The following is an 18,017-nucleotide window of genomic DNA, read 5'->3' as shown; positions in this document are numbered from 1 at the left end:
AATATTGTTCTCCTGCTGCTGGTAAACTAAACCACTGGAGGGCAGCAATGCTGCGTGAGCACATGCAGAAGGTGCCGAGCTGCAGTTAACTCACATAAATGTCAACCTGCAGCTTCTCCGGTCAGCTTCGCTGGAGCAGAAAACTTAACAAAGTTTGTAAAACTATGTATTGTTTAGAGCTGATATATTTTCCTGCCAGAAATGAGTTTACTATGATTGACATCAAGAAAGCAATTCACAAACTCCAATGTTATTTTGGCATTTTCATTGATAAAATAAACATACAATCACAGGAAGAATTCAACTACACATAAAAACAACTCCGCACCCAAAGTGCAGTGGAATCCATATTAAAACAGATTGATATAGCTTAAAGTTGTTTAGTTAAATGGCTGCCAGGATACAATAAATGGCTTCAAATCAAAGACATGAATACAAAAATATCCTACAATATAAACTGAAGAATAAAACAACTGGAAAAAGAACTACAGGCCAGGTGGACTAGAAAATGGATACATCTGTCAAATGAGAAGACAAAACACCGAATTAAATGTGTTGGGAGTATAACTGAATTTTGAATAGTCGAGCACAGATGAACTCATAATAATAAGTTATAAATATATGGAAGAAGAAACCATCCATACTTTAATTCATATTTGCCTATATATTATCCACCATATAAAAATCTGATGGTAGATGTGTTGTTACATTTTATAAGAAATCGAAAGATAAAAGGCGCTTTACACAGTTTCTTGACTCCAGAAAAGTTTAGTAATCACTGACCCGTTTTGGATAAATAAGGCTCGGGGCGATTTCTGTAACTCATTAACTATGTTGAATGTTCCCTTGCAGCAAGCAGGACTTTGGCCCATGAAGCCACTAAATCTGTCTACAGTTCCTGCAAATACTGCGGAGTGATGCAGACTTCAAGGCACTACTTCTATACACAGAAAAGCATTGTCGCAGAACATTACTAACAAAAAAAGCATAAAAATCCTACAGTATAGTGTGCACACTTCTAAATATGATCACACATAAGTACTTCTTTGCTAGATAACTCTCAAATCTCATACACTGATAAATGATATAGATATATGCGAGTTCAGTGGGGGCTGCTTCACTGTGCCTGCAGAGCCTGGACGATGTTCAGGCCCGGACCAGGGGGCAGCGCCCAGCCGTCCTGGCCCTGATGGGTCTGCAGCAAGCAGTACAGCTGCTTTAGGTGGGTCACTATGTTGTCTTTAATATCTGGAATTGAGATCTGCAGGCGAACGCTGCCGCTGTCGAAGGATCGTGTGTTGTCTCCAGAGAACATCTCGCTTATCATACGGGCCACCACTGGAATGATCTGCAGAGCAGAGGACAGCGGAGGACCAGTGTAAGACACACAGAGACTCAGAACAGTGCAGCTTATCCAAGAGTGCTGTGGTTCACTTGAGGGCTGGGCGATTAATCAAATTTCACTTTCAATCGCAACTCTGGCTTCAAACGATTATGAAAACAAGATAATCGGGATGAAATTATTAATATACTGCTCTTCGTTTTGCAATGATGCTCTCGTTTTGTCTTATGTAAATGCAATGCATCCTTTTCCTTTACAGCGACGCAGTCAGTGTTGCCAATCTGGCAACTTTCTCCATAGATTTGGCAACTTTTAAGACTCTCTTAGTTTATTTCTAAAAAGCAACTACTGACAAATTTAGTAAATTAATAAGGCCACCGGGAAAAGTGAAAAATATATTCAAATATATTGTTACTTATTCCCATGCATGCGGATCAGGACAATCATAGTCCATGGCTCCTCTATCAACAGCACAGGGTCTGTGGCCTCTCCTCTTGATGCATGTTTATATCTATAAATGACTTATCTCTTTCTTTAAACTTAAAATTTGTTTTAAGTTGAATTGCGTTTATATCCATATCCATATCCATTTAATTTATACTATATGAGAGTTGCCAGTTGCTTTTTATAAAGCCCCAACCTCACCTGTGCACTGTACCGAACACAGAAAAATAAGAGGACAATAATAAAATACAGGCAAAGGAAAGAGTCTCTGCAGATAAATTCATCATCACACATTTCTAGTGGGTCATACATGACGATTGAGATGAATTACTTCTATATGAGTTTATGCATTTTCAGGGATATCCTGTATAATATATCTTTAAATAATAGCAAAAAATGTTTAATTAAGGGGAGATTTTCCACTTGTGTCTTTTATAAAAAATATTTCTACGCAAAGAGTTTTTCAAGAAGTGAAATATTCCCACGCAGGTACTCATCATGTGGAGCTGAAAATTGTTCACGCACAGGAATGAAGTTAAGAGTGATATGGGCTAATTACTGGCCTGTATTATTCCGTGATAACAACAAAGATTCATTACTTCTCATTACAAACAAAATTTCTTACCTGAACCATGATAAGTTTCCTCTCTCTGGGCCTACCATCAGGCCACTCCTCTCCGAAACACAGGCTGATTTCGAACTGAGGTGGGTTTGGTGTCTGGCCGCGCTGGTGGGCTATCACTCCTGCACGCCAAACAAACAGATCGATTGGAATTCATTCTCAGAGAGTATTAAACATTTTCAAAACTACAAAGATGTAAGTAAAACCTAGATATAACTCAAGTTACTTTACTAACTGTCCCAATAATTGAAAATTCTACTTACCACTGAGAAAAGACTCCAGGCAGAAGAGTTTGATCTTCCTCTGGCGCTCTATAAGATTTGGAGCAGTTTGATTTGGAGCGCAGGGACCGGACCAGTACACCTTGCACTGGCAGAGACGCACCGCATAGATATCGTGACCACTGACCTCCAGGATTAGGCCTCTGTCCATCACGTCCAGCAGGCGGTTGGTGAAAACCCTCTGCTTGTCGTTGGTAATGTGCTCTGTGGTGGGAAAGCGTAGCTGTTCCAGGTTCACCGGCCCGAACAGCTCCTCCTGGTTGACCATGGGGCCGAGGTCTCCGTAGAACAGCCTGCAGCCGTGCGGGTTACTGATGTTGGCTGTGGGACACATCTCCTTCCCTCTGTACTGGAACGTCACCTCCAGGTCTGTCACTGCGTCAGAGACAAGTAATGGCACATGTTAAAACCATCTCTTGAGTACAACTGAAGTTATACTTTAAATTAAAAAAAAACAGTTCACCCATAAAATTAAATTGTACTTTGAAGCAAATTCTGAGGCCATGTGCAAAAAGGGGCAGCTGCGTTTTTTTTGTTTAGGGACAAAACCAGGATGACTTTATTCTAACGTACATTAATGAAACAATCATATCTTTTTATTTGGTTTCATGGTTTGGAAGCCTATCTCAAAAAACACATGTGAAATAAATAACTCACCTTAAGCATGATGATTTTTTAACTTCTTTCTTCTGGACGGAAGAAGCATAAAAATAAAAGCCTAGTCTTTTATTCCAACCGTTTTCTAACTACTTATTTTTTTTCAGCCTTGCCTTAATGGTTTCTAAGGTTTGGGATACGTGTAGATCTCATAACAAATATGTCTGGTGATATTCTTTAATTTAATTACTGTCAGCTTATTAAATGATCCTTCTGACAATTGCTAGTTGTGTTGCTTATTCCTTTTTCCCATAAACCTCCACTAAAAAAACAACACAGTAACACATCAAAAAGCCATGTTGTTTCACTATCATAGCCACCCCAAAATAAACAGCAGGTGTCCTCACACCTCGGCCTCGTGCCATTAATCTAGCTGAGTCTACTGACTGCAGTTTGGGAAAAAGGGAAAAAAAAGTTGGTGCTTTTTGGTGGCCCATCTCTTTATTGATGAATGCTGATTCCTTGATTTCAGTACTAAAAGAAGTGCATGCTTACTTGGGAGGGAACTGATCCACGTTTCTGGGGAGGCAAACAAAGCGTCGGGTAGAGGAGGAGGCTGCATTGAGTGATCAGGCAGAGGAGCAGGAGGCATGTCACTCAGGGCTGTGGGGTGCATCTCCACATCCACAGGCTCCTCTTTGGGCCAGATTTTTACAGGCTCCTCTTTGGGCCAGGGCTCATTTGAAGGGGGACAACTGGGAGGCTGCATGGGGGACCCTGAGCTCATAGGAGACCACATGATGAGAGGAGATGGACTGGTGCCTAAACGAGGAAAGAGAGAAAAATAATGAGTTGTTAACAGCAATTAATCTTTATTTTATTTCCCTTTAACATACTGACGGGACTTTTTTTAAATGTAAGCGTGGTGTGTGAGGAGAAGTTACTTACCATTAGATGGGTACGGAGGCAGAGACTCTGGTGTATCTGGAACATCTTCCTCACCACCATCTGGAGTCCAAGAACCAGCGTCTGAGGAGCCTGTGGGGTGAAAAATAGTTTTACAAAAGGCAAACATTAGGAAATGAGAGGGAAATAGAGGTAAATTTATCAAGATTAGTCATTTAGACTGAAGAAAGTCAGCCATTTTAAACATCTTATTTACCCTGGTTACTGAGGGGCTGCGGGATGTCACAGACGTCATAAATCTTCAGAGGATTCATGGGGACCTCTTTGGTACCATCATAGACCAGATTGAATTCTCGGCTTTTGTTCAGCGCACATCGAAGCTGAGCTTTCCACTTTGCAGGATCAGGTTCATCAACTCCCTCTTGGAACTTCCCGGTCTCCACGGCCCACGCCTGGAGGAAGATTTAAACAGAAGTATCAATATTACAGTCCTCTTTAAAAACTTTTCTCCACAGGATCCACAAAGGTTTACTGTTTTAAAGGGTATTTGAGGCACTATGCAGGTTGTCTATACAAAGAAATATCCAAGATTATGGACAATAATGTTTCGGCCATCTTGGAGTGTGCATGAGACATGGTTATGAACCATGAAATGTACAGCTATATCAGAAAATGTATAGAATTTCAGGTGTGTGTGTGTGTGTGTGTGTGTGTGTGTGTGTGTGTGTGTGTTTGGGGGTCACAAGGAGTGTGGGAAAACTAAAAAAAAAATCAATTAATGCAGTAGGTGTGGATGTCAGCATTTCCTCGATTTCTATTTTCAAAAATATATTACTATTTAAAATATAAAAATCTCTCACACAATGAGGGCACAGTGAAGACCTGCCTCATCCTGCATTGGAAAAAAAATAATAAAACAATGGCCAAGCATCAGAGAGAAGAAAATACTTAAAAGTTAAAAGTTGTCAAAAAAGAAGCAGAAGCAGAAGTTTTAAGAAACTTTTTTTAAAGACAGACAGCATTTTATATTAAAAGTTACTAAAACTATCGGGAAAACACAGATCTGTGATATTCAAAGCAAATAATCTTTTCAAAATCAATCCAAATCACTGGTTTTACACAAACTTCCTGCAGTTATTGTGATCACCGTTTGGATTAATCGTGCAATTTATCATTTATTGTGTTCTGCTATTATTATGTATCCTTAATTGTGTCCTTAATATCGTCAATATGCTCCATGATAGAAAAGATGTCTCCTAAGAATTGGTTTGAGAGCCACTGACCTGTGATGTTTTCACAGGTCAGTGGCTCCCATCTAATGCTAGAAGCTAGAGAGAGGCCTTATGCAACTGGGTTGCAAAACAAGATGTTGCTGCAGAGACATTTTGCACTCTCTCAAGCATTTTTACCAGGTATGAAGCAGTATGAACGTTGTTTAACACGGAATTGAAAGTATGGAGTAAAAATTAGTCAGTGCCTGATTCCCTCCATGTGCAGCAGTGCCAACATTTACATGTTCAGTCTGCCTGCCTCGGGGTAAATAAACACTTCATTACATACACTCCTGAAATCTTTGTCACCGTGACATCTGTTATTTTAACCTTGAATATGGTGTCCTCGTCCTCGTGCTGGGGTGTGTGTCTTGTGGCGTGTTTCCATGGGATCTTGAAGCGCATGGCCTCGCGATCAATCCACACCAGCCCCGGATATCTGCCGCTGTCCACCTGAGCGACCAGCCAGGGCTTCAGACGGACACGGCGAGGGGTGACCGACATCCTGACTGACAAGACGACACAAACCCGTCAGTCCACAGCACACTGTCGCTCTGACTCATTCCCCCAACAGCCACACAGCTTTAATATAATCAGCGACAAACAATGATGCAGCAGTGTTCACAGAAGTCATGCGCGGCCGGATTTTCCAAACTTTTTTAAAAACTGCCACACTTTGACATGCAAGACGGCCTTCAACGTATTCACATATTTGTCTTATTTCTGCAGCTGCTTGCAGGTTAGACATCGTGTGTATGATAGGACGCCATTTAAACACGAGGAAAAGGCAGCAAAATTCACCTCGAAATGAAATAAACAAAGCGACGACACAAAAGAACGACACACATACCTGTGCCGAACCAGGAAGTGGGGAGATCTGTCCTCGTCGGCCTGTGAACTAGCAGCTGGAGATAAAACTCTGCAAATCCCCAAACTCCTGCACGATCCCACAAAAAAAACCTTCCTCGATAACCACTTAGACGTCGGTCGATGAGAATAAAAACAAATAAATGCTCGAGGACTCTGAAGAGCCGATGTTGTTCACTCCGGCTCGGCCCTTCCCCTCTCCTCACCGAAACTCAGGTACAGACGTGACGTCACGCCGGTGACACACCTTTTCTGAGCAGCTGAGGGCGGGGGGGACGCTTTTCAAGAAGCACGTGGACACAGCACCTTATTTTTCAGTATGAGAAACTGAGCATGTTACGACGTGCCAACCTCAACCCTCATGCACTGAGTCTGACATAGAAACATCTGACTAAGAATAATTAGTCATTAGTAATCATTAATTAGTGATCATCATAATCACACAAATAGTAAATTACATAAATAAATACATAAATGAATGTTTTTGAGACTTGTTATGATGATGCAGATGCTTAAATCAATGCATAAAATAATCGACTTTTTTTTCAAAAGCAAATATTTTTCTGCAATTTTATATTGGCTTTGACGAGTGTGAGAAGAAAAAACACGGAATCTGTACTGTGTATCTTAAGGCTCATAAGACTGCATATTCTTTGCACATCAGCAGACAATATTTATGACTCAGCCTGTAGGCACGTTTAGCGTGATTTTCCACGAAAAGGTGGATTACAGTACAGTCACTATAAAGTGGCGTAAGAAAAGTGGACGGTTGTTGGTGATGATGATCCTGTCACTAACAGCAGCCAAAAACAGCCCGACAATAGCAAGCCACTCCCTGAAACTAGTCATGGCTATGAGAGCGTGTCCGACATCTACCTGCGCAAATTTGCCTTTTGGGTTTCCTGGTTTCGACATAATATCCATAATGAGCCTGTCGCCATGTGTGTATGATGCTAATTATTTGTGTTCTGGGATGGATGGTGGTGTCTGAGGCTATAGTGGCAGGGTGTGTTGGGTTGTTTTGGGTCCAGCTGCCTGTAGCATTACAAAGGATGACAGACCCCCCAATTATGTATGCAGCTTAAGTTCCTAACCTGAGGGTCAGAACTCCAAAGGTGTGCAAAGAGGTCACTAGATGGTTAAGGGGATAAAATAAAATAACATTAAATTAAAATATCCTTGCAACAATTAGCTTCATTTAGATCTGATTTTGTGGAATACTCCTCTGCCTAAAATGAAACAACCCAAAATTGCCACACAGTCCACATTAATGCTATAACTAGTGATAAGGGAGCCAGAGAGTATATCATAAAGCCTGGGAATCAGAAAGTCATCAAAAACTCCTGACTTCATGTGAGTTTTGCCACTCCTTCTGTGACAGAATATAAAATAGGCTACTTGTGACCAGTCAAGAGTGTGCACACACTTATAAAACACACACCTATACACAAACCCCATCGCCACATAATAAATCCACGGACAAATGTGATGCACAATCCTGTTTTAAATCAGTTCTGACAGAATGAGCCACTGAGCTGTCTGTAATATTAATGCAGAATATGCTTCTTGTTTAACACTTTACAACAACATTTAATTGGTAACTCTCTGCACTGTTAGTCATTCACCTTAGGAAATGTACACATCAAAATTAAGTATTTTTATTTTCCAACACTAGTTTTCTAGCTTGACATCATGATAAAATAATTTAATATGGAACTTTAATTTAGGAAAACCCCAGACTACAAACACTGTCTAATGCTATAGAATTGACTTCTTGAAAACAATGGGATGTTTTAAAGCTTGTCAAGGTTGTAAAAAAAAAGTTGCAGCAGCTGTTAGCTTGTTGTTTCCAGTTGGTGATATAACCATTTGAAGAGCAACTTTAAGGGAAACAATTGGATATGCACATTTTGCCCTGATAAATAATAAATAGTCAGACGGAAAATGATTCAGACCAGAGGCAGATTAAAGAAGACAGTTATGATAGTGATAAAAGTACTTGCATTGTTTATTCCAAAATATACACTACAGCAAATATACTTCAGTGTACGTATTGCTTTGCATCTAACTTATTCAGTATAAAACAGCTCTTCTGTAAAGGCTTTACAAAATACCTAAATCTCTGAAATGGCTCAGAAGAAGGGAAATCTGGGCGACTGTACTGTGTGGTATATAAACAACAGTACAATTACAATTACAATAATTTTCAAATTCTATTGGAAAAAGCTTTTACAAAGTTCAAAATGTATTCAATGGCAAACAATGTCTAAAATGTATGGCATTAATGGCACTTAATGGAGAGATAGAAATTATAGGGTGTTTCATTTCAGCTGGAGCCCAACAAGCCAAAACACCATAACACTGATATAGTTGGACAATATAAGTCACTAACCAGACTTTGTAATTTGAGGACAAAAGGACATTATTATCAAAAACCAGCGCATTTTTTTTCACTGTGAAATACTTTCATAATAGTTTCTAGATTAGTGTTTTAGGTGCATGTTCAAAGTGTCAGAGGTAGCCCAGTTGCCAGAAGAAAGTGTTGTACATATCTGCAAACAACAAATATGTGACATTTGCACATGTCAGAGATTCATTTCTTTCATGCCTGGATTGTGCCCCCAATACCAATGTTTTAAGCCAAGACATGATCTTTTTTTAGTCATTATCAATTGATTTTTTAATGCCTAAACATAAACATATGTTACCCACAGTGTTATTTTAATGTAAAGTATCAGTGTATCCACTACATGATAACATGCGAATGTAAGATGTGGTTTTCAATTAGGTTTTTAGAAGTTATGAGGTAGCACACCTGCATTTTAAAATATGCCCCCATTTATTAACTATAACTTTAATATTTGGGATCAATGGAACGTCTATGTTGGCCCATGAATAAGTGAGGAAGATCAGTCCACATCCATTTGTACTGTAGATGATTTTTGGGTAATCCTGAATCCACATCTTCAGCTCAGGCACAGTCATACAAAAATGTACATTTCAAGGTCCATAAAGTTGGATCTATTAGTTGTTTTTCCTCATCTCTCCTTGAATTTTTTGAACAATGTGTGTGAGGTCCAAGCTCTCTGTTAGTGTCTTCAGCAGCATTTCATCATTCTGGACCCCCTCCATGAACTCTTCATAGGACAGTTCACCTGGAAAACAAACACAAACTCTGAGCTTAAATCCTTCCAAGCTGGTTAAGATATTCAGCTTTTTGTCCATCTACACCCTTAACACTGCTGATCGTCTGCAGTGTCTGACTGAGGATGTCACCCCTTGGGTCTTACCATCTCCATTGATGTCAATCTTGTCAAACACCATGTTGGCAAATTCCTCTGCTGACGTCTCACAAGGAATTCCATTGATTGCACGAATGGACTAAACATGAAACAAAGACAAGAAATCATGTATAGATTTCTTCCACCAGTAGATGTCAGCTCAGTGTCAGCTAATTGTCTCTGCACCTTAACATACCCTGCAGCCCTTAATAGGTAAAGCAGTTACAGATAATGAATGCACCTTGTATAACACACAGTATGTCTCAAGCTCCTCTAAGCCTGAGGTGGAATTTCTGGCCTTTTATCTCACTCAGGCTAAAGTGGTCTGAGCAGGTCGTTTCAGGACAGGACTTGGGATTTTCTCTGGTCTCATTTAGCCATTTACCATGGGGTGTTTAAGAACCAAGGAGTGATATGGAATATGGAGTGAAACAAAGTTAAATAAATATGATTTATGTAGGGGAAATAAACAAGAGTTAACTGATGCTGTCATGCTTACCTTTATTTCACTGAAATTCAACAAGAATCCTTTTTGATTGGTTGCTTCCCCAATTATCGTTAATAATTGATTTAAAAAATGTGGTGTGTGGGAGGCTTTTTTTCGCATGACAGACAAAGTTTGAGGACCACTACACTAAGCCACTATGTCAAGCTTTAACCTGAAGGCTCATGCGCACCTTAATGATCAGAAGCAGCTCGTCACGGTCAATGCAGCCGCTCCCGTCTACATCATACAGTTTAAAGTACCAGCGGAGCTTCTGCTGCACTCCCCCCTTCAGCACCAGACTCAGAGCAGCGACATACTCCATGAAATCAATGAAGCCATCCTGCAAAAGAAAAGGACACCATAAACATTATCATTAGCAGAGGAAAGTTTGGCATTAAAAGTAGATTGTGGACACATTAAAAACAGACAAGTTTTGGGTGGAGTTTAAAGTCAGTTGCCCAACCATTTTGTAATTTCTTCTAAGGTCTAGTGTGTAAGATAGAATCTAGCGGCGAGGTTTCAGATTGCAACAAACTGAAACTTCTCCCTTGTGCCAAGTGTGCAGGAGCACTATGTTGGCCAGTGTGGCACACAAATGGCCCTATCCAGAGCCAGTGTTTGGTTTGTCCATTCTGGGCTACCATAAAACCAAGCTCACTCTGTTTGTAGATACAAATGGCTCTTTCTAAGGTGAAGAAAATACAACAATTCATAGTTTCAGGGGATAATATTCCAATTTCTGCCAATATATGCCCTAAATCCTACATGGTGTTCCTTTAAATTTAACACTTTGCCATTAGGGCTGGGCAATATATCAATATTATATAGAGTGATATGAAACTAGATATTGTGTTAGATTTTGGATATGGTAATACTGTAACACCAAAAACGCACAAAGCAGCAGCAAAGTGCTGCCAGGACGCTTTTGACATTTTTCAGATGGGAAGAAATTCTTTGCATCTTAGGTTAACATGTGGCAGGACATGCCCAACTTTTATTTTGACCACACATCACCGCAGAATCAGACAAAACAGTACATCGATACAGCATGGCATGGCAACCCGCTGCACTTCACTGCTGCTCGGTGTGTTTTTGGTGTAAGTGTTGTCTTTTTCTGGTTTTAAAGACTGCATCACAGTAAAGAGAAGTAATGCTCTGAAACTATTCAGAACTGACTGTTCTACTTGTTTTAATTTGACTTTACCCTATTAGTCATCATATCCACATTTCTGACGCTTATTTGTCAAAAATCTAAAGCAGCAGTAGTCCGTAATATCATTACAATATTGATATAGAGATAGTTAGTCCAAAATATTATGATAATTGATTTTCTCCATATCGCCTATCATAATTTGCTATACCGATCTACAACCCCAAAATGATCCAATAGTCACAGCTACTGAATAAACACATATTTATGGGAAATTCCATACAGTGGGTGAAAGTTCACCCCAAATTAGAGGCAAACACCTGCCTCAAGTTCACATATATGTAAAAAAAAAAAAAAAAAGGTTGTAGGTCAGTTGGATAAGCTGCCTGCTTGGGATAAGCCCCCTCGCTAATACCTAAGGTCCTCTCAATTAGATTTCTATTAGCAGAAATAATCTAGAAACACATGCAGACACTGAGGGAAACCAAATGTGGGTTTCCACTTTAAGAAACTGACATGAACATGAACCAGTTTCTCTTCTCATACAGTTCAGCTCATATAAGTTTGCCATAGTGCATTAATATAAACATAAAATAGATTTAGTTGGCAGAAACAAAATACATGCAAACAAATGAAAATATGTTATTGTTGTTTTTATCATGCTCATTAAGAACCTTGGTATTAACTATAAAAAAAATTTAAAAATTAAGGATTATAATGATCATGCTCATGAGAGAGCTCACATAATGATAGTGTTATCAATATATAATGTGTATGGTTTATATTATTCATAGCAGCGTTCTATCTATGCAAAGATAATTAGACAGTTTAATATGAACCAAACATACAGTTGTAAATACAGCTGTGAAACTATTAAGCTTTACTCATATGGTAATATTAGAATATATGAAAATAATTATTAACCTGCTAGAAGATGATAAATTGTCTTACATCATTCATGTCAAACGTCGTGAACATGGTCTTCACATAGGCATTTGATGCATCCGACAGGTTCCGCAGACCAAAAAACTGCTTAAACTCGTAAAATGTGAGAAGTCCAGATGGGCACTCTGTCATGAATTTTTTGTACCACTGATGACTCTCACAAGCTTGTAGTTCATCCACAGTCGACCCCGCGCAGTTTCCCATATCTGTTTTTCAAAACACAGATGTAAAAATTCCTGTAAAAACCATAACCAGAACGTACTGCATCCACCGTGCATCCACCGGCATGGCCAGTATACAGACTGACAACAAGCAGCAGGATTCAGTGTGTGTCTGTTAGCCAATCATCTCTCTGTGCGTCTGTAGGAAAATGCTCTGAGGTTGTAATCCACTTTGCTTGCCAGCAAAGACTTCACAAGTGAAAGAGACCTAAGAGCAGAAATAATTCCATGCGTACAAAATTTGTCATTGTCATTCCTGAATCAAATATCAATGTTTGCTGCTCATTTATCTCATTTCTGTGTATGTGTTATTGTTCTTAATGAAATCTGCAACACAAATGGCTTCATATTATTACTTACCTGACCAAAAAACTCACTATATGATCAAAAATCTTCTCCCCTTAAATTAGTTTGAGAATTAACCATCTCTTTAGCACTTATTTTGGTTGTCACTGGCCTTTAGTGCGCAGCCTACTACTTACAAAACAATGTAATATTATCCACCTCATCGCTGGTTTATAATGCTTCTTTTTGTTCCCTGCCTGTTTGTATATATGTGTGCATATACTGTAAAAGTAGTATTTAAGGACTTTGTGTACCTAATTTGATTATATTTATGTGGCTCTTCCTGACATGTTGTCGATTCATACACAAGCCTGTGAGGCTGTGCTTGGTGCTCACATCAGCATGCTTACATGCTTACAATGATCATTCCAGCATGTTGATGTCTAATATAATGTTTTCCATTTGCATCGTGTTGGTTTAGCATGTTAGCAGGCTAACATTTGCTAATTAGCACTGAACAGGAAGTACAACTAAGGCTGATGGGAATTTCATAAGTTTTGCAGATATTTGGTCATATTTTCATATATGCAACAAAAGGAACATTTCATTGCAATCCATCCAAAATTTCAGGGATGCACAATATGTTTTGCCAGTGGGCTACTTTTGCAAAATGACAAGAGGCCAGGAGTCAGTTAACAAACAAAAAATATTGATTAATATGTAAATAATTAGCCCAGACCTATGTCAGGGGTCCATCCCTGGTATTTTTTGTTTATTGATACAACATAATTGTGATTTAAAAAAAGTGTAAAAGTGAGACTGATGCTACATATGTGGATACTCACTTCCTTTATTGTCAATGTTATTTGGTTCTCTCCTTTACTGGGTTTTGGTCTTCAGTGCCAACACACTGTTACAGGTGAAACTTGGGGTCACAGTAAATGATTAATGAAGTTCAGAGGGCCTCAGGAACACTGTAAATGTGAAGCTACTCCTCTGTTACTGCAGGCATTGACATGAACTCAACCTCACAGCGAAAGTAAACTCAGAGTTACAAATAGGTACATAAACAAGGGAATCAGCCTTTAAATACAGCATTAATACATATATTTTAATATTCAGTATACATGTATGATAATATAATGCTGGTATTTTTACACTCTAGTCATACATAGCTCTTACATAATTAGCCATATTCATAAATCTTCTTTTCCTTAAGTCTTCTCAGTCAGTGATCTCTCAGCTTACCCTAGTTTCACCAAAGGTTCACAGTCACTGTGTTGGTTTAGATCCTCTTAAAGCTTCTCCGTCTGCTGTCAGATCCATTACAGCGGCCGCACGGGCAGCGAGAGGCCTCCAGTGAGAATGTCCCCTGTGACTGAAAGAATTATGATCCTGAGAAAAATGACATATAAAAGTGTTAGATTCTGTTGCAGCAACATTTTACAGCATATTAAAGTCAGTTCACCCAAATAACAAAAAAAATGTTTTGCAAATAAATAGTTTTATTAAATCAAGTTTATTCATATAGCACATACACATACATACATTGATTCTAATTGAACTTTATTGATCGTGTGTCTACTTGTTCTTATTTTGTAATATTGTAGGATTCTATATTTGTTTTTGTAATCCATTTTGAGGTGAGATTCTCTCATAAGCCCGCATGACTTTTCTGTGTCTTACCTGCACAATGTGCTTCTATTTTGTTGTAGTTCTGCTGTTTTGTTTTTACTTTGCGAAATAAATAAATACATAAATAAATAAAAATAGTTGTCAAAATTTAAATAGGCACAGTAACAACAATAAATGAGAGTAGAATTGTATTAGTAAAAAATAATATCCATGCATGCTCACAGAGAGCTCACTGTGAACAGTTTTCATTGAAATCACTCTTATTCATGAAATAGCGATGGCAAAAATGAAAGCATCTTCAGTTTCATTACTACAAGAGATTTTTATCTCATCGTTATAGAATTCAAATGATTTATGGCCTTTTGGTCTTCATTTCCTTGTACTTTAGTGTCTGTAAACCAGTAAGGTCAGCTGTCTTTGTTCTCATTTGGGATGTGATTTGTGGCTAGAATTTCATAGTAATAAAGTTCAGGGAAGTAGATGTTGATCAGAAAAATGCTGTATACTGGTGCCTGAATTAACACGGTTTAAAGTCAGGACACTGACGTGTTTCTACAAAACATGATGAAAATATTGTAGAGTGGCTTTATATGCAAATAAAATGTACACAAGTTGCAATCATTTTTGCTTCCCCTCACTCAATGAGCATAATGTGGCAATAAATATCTAAATAATTAAGTTAATGATTAAGTGCTCACATTTTATGACATTCTGGGTAGAGCTTAACTTTACAGTACGATCACTGCTGTGAAGCAGGTAAAGCGTCAAAAGCTCTTGCCAGCACATTCCTCACATTTCCGCCAGGATCAGTCGGCATGATTAATTCCCACTGAGGACAGAGGAACTGGATGGACCGGTCTAGTTTGTCTCCAGGACAACTGAGGTTTAGGTGCAACAGACAGACGTGAGACGTGACAGAGACGCTGTGACTGTGGCCAAGAGGAAGAAAAAAGGAGTGACTGGCCCACTATTATGTAATTAAAAAGCACAGGGCCAGAACTGTTCCTACTTAAATTTTCTTCACTTTTTACAGAATATTAAATTAATCAAACTGGTATTTTTAGCCTATCATAGCCTATCAATCTGATAAATAAAAGAAATCAGTTACAATAAAGGTACTTAATTTTTACTTACTTGATGAGGAGGAAAGACCTCAGCTGGGCCCCAAGAGGACAGGGACACACACCCAGGCCTGATCAGCCTGTGGTGGGCCTGCCTCAGCTGAGTTTGTATTGGATGTAAAAGGCTGAAACACTCGATGATGCTGAGGTAAACAGCGGATGATGTGTCTGTAACATTTGCTGGTGTTGGCAAATATCATTTTAGTGCGTTGGGCCTTTAAAAGTTACAAGGAACTATTACCATTTAATCCCATGTTTTGAAAAAAAACTGAAAGACTAATTGTTTTACTTAACTGTAAATGCTGAGTGAAATTATCATTGAATGCACTTTGAAAAATAAAATTTAACTCAAGGTCCATGTACTTACCATGTACTTGTATCTTTTTCTGGAGCTTTCAACCAATTTGACCATTCAGTTTTTGTTTCAAGCAAAAAGTTCCATATCAAGGTATTTAGACCAAAGTAATGTGAGTTTTAATTTCATTGGGTCATCATATTCTCATCCTGGATATTTCACCTATTGGTGGAGAGTAAACTGTTTTTTAAATTACAAAATGTAATTTCGATTTTTAAACTTTGTTTAAAAAATGACAAATAAATCGACCTTCTACCTTCTAATAGAGTAGAAAACTGCAAATAATATGTTTGATGTAGGCTACTGTTGATCTATATAATACATTACATTTTAATAATAATTCATGAAATCTTAACCAAAAAAGTAACTATTAATGGTATTTGGAAAATACAAGTAGTTGAGTAAAACATACAATATTTCCTTTTCAAATGTAGTGAAGTTGAAGTATAAAGTAGCAAAAGATTGAAATAATCAAAGTAAAAGAAAATAAAAATACTCCAGGTTACACAAATAGAGTACTTAGAGTTGACCACTGGTATTATCTTTGTATAACTGTTAACCTCCTCTGCTCCTCAGCCATAAACAAACCTCACCATTTAGCTCAGGTGATCAGTTTGTGAGCGCTGTTGAAGGTTTGCTGTCGGGGGGCAGCTCACTCTGAGCTTTAGAGGACTCTTGATCCTCTTTCGTCTTCAACATCATCTTCACACTTATCCTGCTTAAACAGATCACGTGACTCACCATTCTCAGGCAAATAATACCACAGAGTTGACCAGGTAATACCTGAACGATGACATAGACTTGTAATAAAGATTTAAAAATATTAAATATTAAAAAATAATTCATAACAAAAATCTAATGTTTCAACTGTAATTAATGAATAACTGAGCAAACACCAAGAGCAATACATAGTGAGGCACTAACTGATTTGCTATAGTAAAGGGGAACAAAATTTAGACATGTTATATGGTATTTATTAGTAAACATAAACAATTCTCTCCCAAATTGAAGAGCGCTTATACAATTGATGTCAAACGTATAAAATCTAGAGCTGCTCATAGATAATGAATTCAGAAAGACGTTCTAGATGACACTGAGAGCAGCCAAGGGAATGTTATATATGTGAACATTTTCTGTCACAGGACGGCGAACACTACAACAGAAGAAAAGCTCCTCTGGATATTAAAAAAGAAAATAAAAATTCTGTGGTCCACAAAATCAGTCTCCTGTTAATTTTCTGTTGAGCAGCTCCAGACTTTATACCTGGTTACATCACAAGTTTGAGACTTTCCTGTGGGTTATGATAGAAAGTGTCAGTGGACAGTCAATAAGAAAGTAGCTCAGGCTGATAAATATCAATTAAACTTTCCTAGGCAATGGAAGTAACATATAAGAAATCTTACTGGAATTTGTTCTGCTTTGAGGCTCCTGACAAACACTTAATTTATGATTAGATGTTGTTAAAGGTTCATCAGTCAAGGCTCTGGACAAAAAGGAGCATGATGATACTTTTTTTTGTTTTTCTTTTTTACCTCCTACACTGTGAAAACTCCCCCTCACTGTCAGGTCAGCTTAAATAGTGCTGCACTTCAAAACAGCTTTTTTTAATACAAAAAGGCTTACTCTAATAGATTTTCGTTTATATTTTGTATAATTTCTCAATTTCCTGAATTTCTTGTTGTATTTCATGGTATTTTATGTGCATTTAAGTAAGGTAAAAGTAGCAATATCACACTATAATACTTAGTCACACCTGAAAGTCCTAAATGACATTTTTGCTTTAAAAAAAACATATATTGTATTATCAACCAAATTTTTAAAAATAAATGTACTCATTCTGCAGACTGGTCCCTGTCAGCATTTTATTATTATTATTGTTATTATTATTATTATTGTTGTTGTTGTTGTTGTTGTTGTTGTTGGTGGTGGTGGTGGTATTATTAATGTACTTAATTTAAGATGTACTTACTTTATATACTTGTGGGAATTTAAATTACCCTAACCCCTTATATTTTGTTAACCTCTCACGGGTTTTGTATTCAAATTTTGCCTATAAAGAGTAATGGCATAAGTATAAATAAATGGAAATACATTTAAGTTCTATTTAAGTAGAGTGTTTGAGTAAATGTACTTAAGTTATGTTGTTGCTTTCCATCTGGGTCACCTATAATTCTGGCTTTAAGAGGAGCTATATAAATAAACTATAA

General features: G+C 37.9%; 2 protein-coding genes across 3 annotated transcripts; both read right to left on the bottom strand.

Annotated features, from left to right (window-relative positions):
* Positions 1-250: 250 nt before the first annotated feature.
* Positions 251-6,573, bottom strand: irf6 (interferon regulatory factor 6). 2 transcript variants are annotated; one of them, XM_042504443.2, is made up of 8 exons: positions 6,314-6,573; positions 5,794-5,972; positions 4,449-4,644; positions 4,235-4,324; positions 3,842-4,108; positions 2,672-3,064; positions 2,412-2,530; positions 251-1,348 (listed from the first exon to the last, which is right to left on the bottom strand). In XM_042504443.2, exons 2-8 carry the CDS (start codon positions 5,965-5,967, stop codon positions 1,118-1,120), a joined length of 1,470 nt encoding a protein of 489 aa, XP_042360377.2. In that variant the 5' UTR covers positions 5,968-5,972; positions 6,314-6,573; the 3' UTR covers positions 251-1,117. The 2 variants fall into 2 exon arrangements, with proteins under 2 accessions (XP_042360377.2, XP_042360383.2); XM_042504449.2 differs by having other exon boundaries at positions 5,794-5,968.
* Positions 6,574-8,375: 1,802 nt separating this feature from the next.
* Positions 8,376-12,412, bottom strand: guca1ab.2 (guanylate cyclase activator 1Ab.2). The gene is made up of 4 exons (XM_042503889.2): positions 12,200-12,412; positions 10,289-10,438; positions 9,621-9,711; positions 8,376-9,485 (listed from the first exon to the last, which is right to left on the bottom strand). The coding sequence occupies exons 1-4, from the start codon at positions 12,395-12,397 to the stop codon at positions 9,355-9,357; spliced, it is 570 nt and encodes a 189-aa protein (XP_042359823.1). The 5' UTR covers positions 12,398-12,412; the 3' UTR covers positions 8,376-9,354.
* Between the last annotated feature and the right edge of the window lie 5,605 nt (positions 12,413-18,017).

Source organism: Plectropomus leopardus, chromosome 2, assembly GCF_026936395.1.
Source record: "Plectropomus leopardus strain MGB_pleo_1.0 chromosome 2, ASM2693639v1, whole genome shotgun sequence".
NCBI classification, from domain to species: Eukaryota; Metazoa; Chordata; class Actinopteri; order Perciformes; family Serranidae; genus Plectropomus; species Plectropomus leopardus.
Note: the sequence above shows the minus strand (reverse complement) of the source record. Positions and strands in the feature narration are given on the sequence as shown.